Source organism: Salmo trutta, chromosome 1 (assembly GCF_901001165.1).
Source record: "Salmo trutta chromosome 1, fSalTru1.1, whole genome shotgun sequence".
Taxonomy (NCBI): domain Eukaryota; kingdom Metazoa; phylum Chordata; class Actinopteri; order Salmoniformes; family Salmonidae; genus Salmo; species Salmo trutta.
In genome coordinates, this window is record NC_042957.1 from 44,296,167 (window position 1) to 44,307,891 (window position 11,725).

At 44.1% G+C, this 11,725-nt stretch overlaps 1 protein-coding gene across 3 annotated transcripts in view; it reads right to left on the reverse strand.

The window, feature by feature from the left end:
• Positions 1–11,165, reverse strand: part of ppp1r9ba (protein phosphatase 1, regulatory subunit 9Ba) — a 61,374-nt gene extending 50,209 nt beyond the window's left edge. Inside the window, exons 1-2 of one of the 3 annotated variants that reach the window (XM_029757676.1) lie at positions 10,806–11,165; positions 6,731–8,237 (exon numbers count right to left, since the gene is read on the reverse strand). In XM_029757676.1, the coding sequence (XP_029613536.1) occupies positions 6,731–8,170 (1,440 nt within the window). In that variant the 5' untranslated portion in view covers positions 8,171–8,237; positions 10,806–11,165. Of the gene's footprint in view, positions 1–6,730; positions 8,238–10,456; positions 10,536–10,796 lie in introns of those variants that run through there. The other 2 variants (XM_029757668.1, XM_029757685.1) reach the window with 2 other exon arrangements.
• Between the last annotated feature and the right edge of the window lie 560 nt (positions 11,166–11,725).

Consider the following 11,725-nt stretch of genomic DNA (forward strand, 5'->3'; position numbering starts at 1 on the left):
GAGCTCATGTTGCGGAACATTTCTATTGGCTATGCAATTGCGTGAGAAAACAGAGTGATGGCCTCTACTAAAAAGAGGAGGATCCCATCAGCTTTCTATATGCTAGGCCTACTATATTTATTTCTCAACTTTCCTAATATTAAGTACATTTCTTCTCTTTACAACAGGAGTATAACCTACCTGGCTGGCATGAAAAGGAACCACAGGAAAAGCGTCCTCCATTTGCTATTTTGATGACATGCATCGTTTTCCTCTGCCCCATTCCCGACAGGTTTCACACATATACTAAATAATATATGTAAAGACAAGATTAAATCAAGAACAGTCTGATGGGTGACAATATTACCCTATCACTTGTGAATTATATATTATTACTTGTGAATGATGCCCAGTTTGCAGTAAGGCAAGAAACAGGTATTTTTTGTGTGCAACTTTTTCAAATCATTGTTGCACACCTCATGTAGCCAAGCCCATAGGCCTATATGTTTTGATTGGGTTTATATCACAACTAAAGTGGCCAAATAACTTCTTAAAATTAGGTACATTAAATCAGCTTTACAAAGGGTTTAGAGCCTAACTGGCATACATACACAGCACATGTTTTTCAAGTTTGGGGAAGATAATTTTCACCATAAAAACACACCTTTATAATAAAAGCATAACATGCATAATCACATTTGCGGTCACTTTTGAGAATGGTGTTTTCCCTGCTAATGGAACATTCGCGCTTATAGCCTACTGCCATGTGCGCATTGCTGCGCTTATAATGTAAAGAAATAGCCTAATCAACATTTTAAGCTAAACGTTCTGATCTGTTATGTCAGCCTCATTGCTTAAAAAAAAATATATATTATGCTTGTGGTTGTATTAATTTGCGATTTATCCCATTCCACAACTGTCCCAGACTATGTTTGGAATACTTCTTTCTCACACAGAATAGATCAACTTTTTTACTAGGGGGATAGTAGATTGACATAGGCTAGTGCTTTTGCTGTTCGTAAGGCCTATTCTTCTTGTTGGCTGACGAATAGTACGTGGACATTTCTTCCAATATCTTCAATATGCACCTCGGAATTGGATAAGGTTGCGTCCCCACAGGTGCGTACCCAACTTCACCCTAAACTGCCCCCACGCCCCCTTCCCTCTCTACTGCTTCCTCCCTTTGAGAGGATAAGAGGGGTCTGTCTGGGATCAGGAAAAACTTAACAGGGCCACTCTCTCACAAATCACACTTTCAAGGATGGACAGATACAAACGCTCTCCTCCACACTTGAATAGGCATGCACACAATGAACATGTGTGCGCATATAAACACACAGTTTGGACCAACTCACAGAGCTGTCAGTTTATGCACGTATCAGACTACTCAATGATCTGAGATTGGGCAAATTATTTTACAAGGTAAATTGACTGAGAACACATTTATTTACAGCAACAACCTGGGGAATAGTTACAGGGGAGAGGAGGGGGATGAATAAGCCAATTGGAAGCTGGGGATGATTAGGTGGCCATGATGGTATGAGGGTCAGATTGGGAATTTAGCCAGGACACCGGGGTTAACACCCCTACTCTTACGATAAGTGCCATAAGATATTTAGTGACCACAGAGAGTCAAGACTGTTCAACGTCCCCTGTGAAAGACAGCACCCTACACAGGGCAATGTCCCCAATCACTGCCCTGGGGCATTGGGATATTTATTTAGACCAAAAGGAAAAAGTGCCTTCTACTGGCCCTCTGGCCCACTTCTAGCAGCATCTGGTCTCCCATCCAGGAACTGACCAGGACCAACCCTGCTTAGTTTCAGAGGCAAGCCAGCAGTGGGATGCAGGGTGGTACGACATAGGGGACTGAAGGAATGTACTGCCAGCCAGCTGACACAGACAAACAGAAAGACGGAGAGAGAAAGAAAGCGCAGGGGCTAGCATGCCCTGAATGCAGAGGGACTTAGTGTTTATTCTCAGCTCTCCACCGTGGAAAGTAAAAATTGTGTCTGATAAGAGTGACAGCATGCCTGCTTAGAGGAAGAGATGGAGCATATATTAAAAGTTTGCATGTCATATAACGGTGCTTTTACTGTCATTGAGGTATGAATGCCATATCAGTCTGAAAAATCTAAATAATCAACCACTGAGAAGAAAAAGCAAAGACAGGCCTGAACAGGTTAACCAGCTCATCTATTTATTTTTTTGTAAACGTCAAATCCATATCAATCCAAATGCGGGAACACGTTCGATTGGAGAACCATCTAACGAGCGAACATGTAGTTAAACTCTCGTAAGAATGTTTCAGATTAAAAACAACATGCATTTAGTTTTGCCCGTATTAAGTTTTAAATCAGCAAGGGATTCCTGCATAGCTATAAAATCTGACTGTAGTTTTGAAAATGCCAGATCAACAGTCGGGTGGGTCAATGGCATACATAATAGTATCATCCGCATGTAGATTTAGGTTTAAAAAAATGTACAGATTGACCAATGGTGTTTATATAAATAGTGAAGAGAACAGGTCCCAAAATCGACCCCTGTTGGACACCTTCACGTACTTCTTTAAATTCAGACTTAGTCCCATCAATCACAATAGCCTGAGTTCTGTCACTAAGATAATCATGAAACCATGAACAGGCGTCAGTGCTCAGGCCTATCGAGGACAACTTATTCAGTAAAATAGCATGATCAACAGTATCAAAAATCTTTGGGCTGGTCCACAAACAAGGCAACACATTTCATTTTAGTGTCTAAAGCATTGAGAATATCATTAACAACTAATATGGTTGCTGTAATAGTGCTACGTCCAGGCCTAAACCTGACTGGTTTACATTTGTAAATATATTTCTCAGATTTAAAAAAATAGGAAAGTTGTACATTTACCAAGGATTCAAGAATCTTAGCTTGACAAGGAAGTCTTGAAATGGGGTGACAATGAAGATCCCGACTATCCCTGTCCTTACGTAGTGGCAGAACACGGGCTGATTTCCATACTTTTGGAATATTTCCTGACAACAATTCCATTTTCTTTAAGTGGGTTTGAGCCAACAATGATGTGCGCTGCACACTTAAGCAGCCCAGGATTGTTGTCTATTGCTAGCAAAGCATCCAGGGCTTTCTTTTCTGTAAATAGCCTAAAAGAAAAGCTTTGACTATAATTTCTCTGATCATTCAGCAAGTTTCCCCAATCAGCATCCAGCCCAATATCATTGTGAATAGGCTTACAAGAAGTTATTTCAAAGAGATACCCGCTGAAATCAAATGGTGATTAAATGCATCAATGATGGCATTTTTTCCATAATGAGGCCAATGTCTGAATTTAATTTGTTATAGTGCACTACTTTTGACCGGGTCAGTGCACTATCTAGGGAATATGGTGCAATTTGTCATGCAGCCCTCCTGTGACCCAGAAACTCTGGAGCTGACAGAGGAGAATGGACCTGCCTGTTCTGTCCTTATCTATGCAAAGAGGACAACACGGGTGATTCACAGAGTCATCCCCATGGACTGCTGAACGCCTAACTGAAATTAATTCTCTTCACTGAGTGCCCTCACCTTGGCTAAGAGAGGGAGTCAGTCAGTCACCCATGGTACGGGAATATGCGTAAGTATCGGGCACTACTGCAGACAAAACAAGACACTCATATACAGCACAGTTTATCAACAATGGAAGCTGACTGCAGAATGAACTCCCAGGTGCAGTAAATGTATCATGGTTAAGCCACACCCTTGGTTGAGTTATAGCCATAACATCATAACAGGGTCAATAGGTCAGAAAGGTCAAATAAGATGCTGAACTGTCGTCATCTGTTCTTGCACAGGTCAGATCAAATAAGTGTAATATTCAAAAGTGCAACAGCAATGGCTATGCAGAGATAGGTCTAGTAGATTTAACAGAATCAAACCTTCCACTCTACAATATGATGGACTAGCCTATAATGATAGCGCTCTATCCTCCGCCACTGAGGAATAAAGGGATATTGCTTGTGGTGACAGCAAAGTTATGGCATGCCACTACACGTGTCACAAGTGGCTGTGCTTAAGGGTGGCCTACTGCGAAGCAGTCAATCCTTTACTAGGATTACAAGGCTATGCAGCAAATCTATTGTGCCCTATCACAATCATGAAATCTCAGACACTCACTGACTGAGAAGAGGTGAAGATATATTTTAAAGGCAAAAATTGCTACTGAAAATCCCCCTCTCACATAACATATAGTTACAGTGATACGGTGGCTGCCCGGTTGGTTAGCATGCTGTGCATGGTGGGGAGATGAAATCCACACTACCTGCTGGTGGCATTTAATGGCAAGTCACCATGGGACAGGAGAGAAAGGCTATTGGCATATTCATCTGACATTTCATAATGACAATATGCAGTAGCCTAGAGCTAATATCTACCTACCTACATCATTTCACATTTTATGTAAACGATGTAGTTGTGGTTCAGACTGAAGCCCATGAGAACACCTGGCCTATACCTGGCTGGAAATTACATATCATTGGAGCAGCAGTCAGCATTAGGAATTTTAAAAAAAATCAGTTTTCTACACCCGGCATTTTTTAGATAACTTGATACAACATACAGATCTTAGAGGAATTAAGCTATGGAACGATGAACCCGTCTGGAGTCAAGGCAGGAGGAACAAGTCTATTCTGCTGTCAGGACTACTGGGTAGGCCCTCAGTGTCAAGCAAATTAATGAATGCTGACCAAGCCAAAAAGAGATTTCACAAGTTGTCAGTCACTTAGTCATACATAGAGCAGCTCACACAGTAGTGCTGAATGTGTTCTGCAGTATTTCTTATTTAACCTTTATATAACTAGGTAAGTCAGTTAAGATCAAATTCATATTTACAATGACGGCCTAGGAACAGTGGGTTAACTGCCTTGTTCAGGGGGAGAACAACAAATGTTTACCTTGTCAGCTCAGGGATTCGATCTAGCAACCTTTCGGTTACTGGCCCAACACTCTAACCACTAGGCTACCTGCCGCCCACGCTGTTCTGGATACCACTGCTGTGTTCAAACAGCTAGACCAATTAGTGGGACTGATATCCGGAAGCCAAAACCCAAACCACAACATCTAGCTATTAGCTTCTATCTCTGATGCACTCCGTAGAAGTGTTGGGAAGTATCCAGATTTTCATACCGTTTCTGTACCATACTGGGGTATACGGTTATACCGGCAGTGATCACAAGACAGTGCACACATCTTTCCAGATGTAAAAAAAGTAGTGTCTTGAAAGAAAATGTTAACAAATGCTAACAAACCTGGCAAATTCACATAGAGGACGCTAGCTAAATGCTAACAAGCGCAAGAGAACATTAAACTAATTGCAAGGACAAAGACACCCCAGCTCACGAAGTTGTACAACTATCTCAAAATGTTTTCTGCAAGCACAAAATAAATATTAGACAGCAGGGATCTTGATCCAGGAGGGGATTGATTGTCTCTGCTGTAACCAAGAAGCTTGATCTTGCAAGCTAGCTACCAAATGCATAGCTGGAGCCCTGAGCTGGAGAGAATGTATTTGGCACATCTTAGATAGTTAAACTTATAGTTATAAGATATTTACCTGGCAAACATTAGTAGAGAATTTCAAGTGTAACTTCATCACCTCTCTTAAATAATTAAATAGTTAACCAAATAGCTACCCGGACTATCTGCATTAACCCTTTTTGCACAAACTTTTTTGACTCATCACATACGCTGCTGCTACTGTTTACCATCTGTCACTTCATTCATAGTTATATGTACATATCTACCTCAATTACCTCGTACCCCTGCACATTGACTAGGTACTGCTACCCCTTGTACAGTTGTAGTCAGAAGTTTACATACACTTAGGTTGGCCTCATTAAAACTCATTTTTCAACCACTTCACAAATTTCTTGTGAACAAACTACAGTTTTGGCCAGTCCGTTAGGACATCTACTTTGTGCAAGACAAGTAATTTTTCAAACAATTGTTTACAGACAGATTATTTAGCTTGCACTTGCTAGCTAATTTGTCCTATTTAGCTAGCTTGCTGTTGCTAGCTAACTTTTTCTCCTCTTGACTTTATATTGCGATTGGCAACTTTCATAAATTAGGTGCATTACCGCCACCGACCTCATTCGTCTTTCAGTCACCCACGTGGATATAACCAATGAGGAGATGGCACGTGGGTATCTGCTTCTATAAACCAATGAGGAGATGGGAGAGGCAGGATTTGCACCGTGGTCTGCGTCACAAATAGAACTGACTTCTACTTTAGCCCTTGGCAACGCAGACGCTCGTTATTTTGCGACGCGAGCGGTGTAGTCAGCCTGTAAGTAAGCATTTCACTGTTAGTACACACCTGTTTACGAAGCATGTGACTAATAACATTTGATTTGAAGGTGGAAGGAAGCATGTGGATGCTGATCTTTGCACAGGCTTTCACAAGTTGTTTTCACCAATACAGGAAATGCTAAGTCATTCAAATGTGTCAGTGTAGAGATGTAGGCCAATGTAAACTGTGGGGGAAAATGTGGCAGTGTCAACCAACCACTATTATGGCTTCTACACAAATTAATCAGAGAACTTAGTCTTCTAAATACTACTGTAAAACAAATAATAAAACTACTCAAGTACTATGCCTACAGGTAGAAATAATGGTCTACCACTACAGACATCTTTTGATCTCCAGTATTGATGTCTGTCCCTTATCATCTCTTGATAAAATGTTCCTCATTTCTGCCCACCTGAACCAGAGACTTACCTTTATTGGTCCAGTGCTAAAGCAGATCTTCCTGTTCTCCGGCGGTGCTTCCTCCTCGGCAGGCAGTCCCGGGACCTCAGAACAGCTCGATTCTGGCTCGTAAGGCTCATCTTCCTCCTCCTCATCCTCATCCAGCTGGCTACCGCCAGAGTCCTCTCCGATGCCGCTGTACGCGCTGATGTCCACCAGGTCTCCCTCCGAGTAATCATCCTTACGAGACTCCTCCTCTTCCTGTCCCTCACACTGGGGCCCCTCCCCAGGCTCCTCCCTGTGGCCCCTCTCTCCCTCCTGCCGCCCTGCCAGGTCGCTGGGGCCCCCAGGGGCCTCTCCATTTTCCAGTGAGGCATGGACCTCGGCCTGCACCAGCCGGCTTCCTGCCTCAGGTGCAGAGGAGTCCTCCTGGTCCCTGGGTATGGGTTCTCTGCTAGGCTCACCTCCGGTACTTGAGCCCCTGGCTTCCTTCCCTCTCTCAGACTTGGCTTCGGTAGAAGAGGTCCTATCCCCTGTTCGTGCACTTCCTGAGGAGCCGCCGTCATTTCGGGGAGCTTCTCTGTTCCTGGGGCTTCTGGGGGAACCCTCCTGGTCCAAGTGTTGGCTGGTCCCATCCTCCTGACTGCCTGGGGGCAAGACTTGCACCTTCCTGGCGATGATTTTGGAGTTGAGGCATTCTGCTGTTTTTACCGGAGTGGGGCTTTCTTCTCGGGAGGGCAATGGAGACGTGGAGGAGGGCCGGTGCAGGTTGTTCCTCAGGTCCCCCTTTTCGAAGACAGCGCTAAGCTGGCTTACGGTGGGCGACACCGCCTCACCGGCTCCCCCTACCGTATCCAGGCAGTCCAGAGACTCAGTGCTGCCGTTGAAGCGCACTACCACGTCCAGCCGGCTGTCCTGGACAGCGGACGAAACTGGACGCTCCTTCTTGAGCAGGATGCGGTTGGTGGCCGACTGCTTCTCCTGCAGCTGGCGCTGCTCGAAGATCTTCCTCGTCTCTTGCAACTTGGAGTACCCTGCTGATGCCCCTCGGGACCCACCAACTTCGCCGCCCTTGGGGTCAAAGCGGTTGACACGCTCGGAGACCGTGGCACCCAGCTTGAGCAGGGCGCTGTGGTTCACATCTTCGTTGAGGCTGCTGGCCCTGGGCAGGGACAGCCGCACCGCCTGGTCATTGGCCTTGGACGGGTCGTCCTCGTCGCCAGGGGACTGCATTTGCATGAACATGTTCTTGATGCGGTGGACATTAGAGCCATACTGGCGGCGGCCCCTGCCGGTAGGCCGCGGCGGCTTGCCATCCTTGGCAGCGTCGTCCCCATTGGCGGCATTGTTCAGGGCGTCGTGGGCCTGCTTCAAAGCCTGGATGCCCGCCTCGTAGGCGTTCCTGTGGGGGGACGGGCTCCGGAGGGTGGAGCTGGCACTGCCCGCCGATGGGGGTTCAGTCTTCATCATGGTTAATCAAACTGAGCCACTGAGACTTGGAAGTAACAGCATAGCTCCTCTGTCTGTCCTCCTCCCCCTGGATGAGAAAAACAAACAAAACCACTCAATTTCACCTGAGGGAGTCTGCCTGCACATGGGGTAGACAGACACAAATGCAAGAACCACATTTAGCGATAGTGGAGAAGAGAGAGTGGGTTAGTGAAAACCAAAGGGAGATAGAGATTCTGCACATGAGAGAGGAAGGGAAGGATGGATAGAGGCTTGAAAAGGAGCAAGTTAGATGCAAGAGAGAAAAAATAAAAAGCTACACATGTGGGTGTGAGGGAAGTTTACGCTGACTTAAATAGGGAACAGCCTGGGGCGCAGAAAATCCCCTATCTATTCACCTACACTTAAGAAAGAGAATGTGAAGGATATGAGATATATATTATATGACTAGTCTAGGGTTTACAACAATAACACCAGATTGCAAATTGGAGTAGGCCCAGCAGAAATCCAACTTTTGCTGTATCCCTTAGTAATTATATAATTTTGATTGTTAGGATTTTTCTCAGCTGCCTTAAGATTTCAGGTCTCACCACCGACAGCAGAAGCTGCTGCAAAGTAGAAAGACACCACTTTAAAGTTAACAGTATTACAATAATCCTCATTCATGCAATCAAAGCCACAAGTCTGGGTGAGAGAGGAATACAAACCCAATGTCCTTAAGCTCACTAAAATACACTATTTAACCAACAGTATATAGACACCTGCTCGTCGAACATCTCATTCCAAAATCATGGGCATTAATATGAAGTTGGTTCCCCCTTTGCTGTTACAACAGCCTCCACTCTTCTGGGAAGGCTTTCCATTAGATGTTGGAACATTGCTGCGGGCACTTGCTTCCATTCAGCCACAAGAGCATTAGTGAGGTTGGGCACTAATGTTGGGCGATTAGGCTTGTCTCGCAGTTGGCGTTCCAATTCATTCCAAAGGTGTTAGATGGGATTGAGGTCAGAGCTCTGTGCAGGCCAGTCAAGTTCTTCCACAGCGATCTCAACAAACCATTTTTGTATGGACCTCTTTTTGTGCATGGGGGCAATTGTCATGCTGAAACTAGAAAGGGACTTCCCCAAACTGTTGCCATAAAGTTGGAAGCACAGAATCATTTAGAATGTAATTGTATGTTGTAGCGTTAAGATTACCTTTCACTGGAACTAAGCCCGAACCATGAAAAACAGCCCCAGACCATCATTCCTCCTCCACCAAACTTTTCAGTTGGCACTATGCATTGGGGCAGGTAGTGTTCTCCTGGCATCCGCCAAACCCAGATTAATTCCTCGGACTGCCAGATGGTGAAGCGTGATTCATCACTCCAGAGAACGCGTTTCCACTGCTCCAGAGTTCAATGGCGGTGAGCTTTACACCACTCCAGCTGACGCTTGGAATTGCACATGGTGATCTGACGCTTGTGTGTGGCTGCTCGACCATGGAAACCCATTACATGAAGCTCCTGACAAACAGTTATTGTGCTGACGTTGCTTCCAGTGGCAGTTTGGAACTCGGTAATGAGTGTTGCAACCAAGGACAGACGATTTTTACGCGCTTTTGTTTTTGCAAATCATGTAAAAAATATCAAGCTGGACCATGCCTATGCAAATAACAGCCACAATGCCTTTATTCTTCAATCAGCAGCACTGCATTGATCCAGTTTCCTGTTATTGTATATTACCAGAGCGACACCTTATCCCATGAATTTTCTAATTTTATTTACAAAGAGAGCACAGTATCCTGCTACCACTACACATAGGCCTATGTTATGCAGACTGCTGTAGCCTACATGTCATGTATGATGTCAGTTGGATTTAAAATATGCCTACTGCCTATGATGAGAATCTATTCAACATTAGGCCTAATTGAAATCGGACAGAGAATCCGGATATCCGCGTTTGATCATTGCTATTTCCATGAATGGAATAACCTATTGCAACAGCCTATATGAATTGATGGCACAAAGGTCATCCTCTACAAAACACTAACAAAATCTACCCGTAGTTCTTTAGGCATAGAGCATGCTATTTTGTCAGTGACTCATCTTCTCGGTGTATAGACCATTCCGTAATATTGACACAAAATAGCCATTTTCTCAGCTACAGTCCAACAATCGTACGATACATTGTATCAGGAAACGACAAGTTCTAAATAGGTACTCTGTAAAATGTAGCAAAGTTTGTCTGATGTGCAACGGAGCATCTAAAACAAACACATCATGGACTGTCATGTTATGATAGGTTTTTGTTGTAACGAATAGCCTACCTGGCAGACAGACAGTTAGGATTACGGAGCGCTTTAGTTTAGTCTGTTCGCTATAAACGCTGGCACTGCTCAACAAACTATGTCTATACAGGACATTTATTGTGCAATACACTTCCCAGACAATAGCATATGAGCGTCCGTCAAAACTCTGTGCGGTCAAAAAAACATTAGGACCCTGCGGAAATGAAGGGCCTCGAACACCTCGCTTGCATGATGGCTGTATGTCGCTTCCTGCATCTTCTGCAGTCGGAATAACAGTTCTCTTTCTCTACAAAACGAGCAAGATAAAAGCAACAAAACAAAAAAAAGGAAATGTCTTTACTAGGTTTGGTTACCGTACCTTGCTCACCGTGTTTCACAGAGGTTGGTTCAAGTTACGATCGGTCTATTAGAGAATCCATTGTGTCCACGTTCTGTTTTCGCTTCTGATTCCCTTGCGAGCGTAGCGAACTGATGCCTTCTCTCTCTCTCCCCTCCTCACTCCCCTCCATCCTCCCCACCAACAGCATATGGCATCACAGGCACCCTTGATGTAGAGCAAAACAAAATACACTTTTAGATTCCCCCCTATTTTATCTTGTAAGCGAGATGCCACTCGTAGGCCTATTGGCGACCCCAAAAAAATTCGGGACAACAATCGAACGGTTAGGCCTATGGATTATTTATTAGCCCACTGAACGGACTGCTAGACCAATGGGTTTATAGCCGATTAAACTCAACTCCACGATTTATGATGGAGTTGAGCGGCGACTCGTGTAGGCGGACTGGAGCTCCGACGTTACGTAAAATGACGTTTCTATAAAAATAAATACTAATTTCAGCACACAAATAATTACAAATGACATTGTTATGTGTAATTGGGTTTATAGCCCCTTATAGCGCAAGACCATTAGGGCTACTGGTGACCGAAACGTTCAAAACACTTTCAAATAGGTTGATATGAAATAAATTCAATCAAAGTGTAGCCCAATGAAACGTTACACACATCATAAAAAGGTATTATAAAGAACAGTAAAAATGTACTGGTTGTTAGGCTCTTCCTTAGTAATGCAACAAAAATGTGACTGTCGGCAGCGACCTCGTGAGGAAATCTGTGAACACACAAGAAGAACAATGGTTAATGCTCACTAATTCAAAAGCAATCAACACATCTTCCAAAAACACAATTAACTATTTTGACGGGATGGTATGCTAGGCCTGTATTACTATTTGCATGTGTGTACAGTGCACGGCATTGTAACAACAGCCAGTGGCACCTCCAAATGGCAC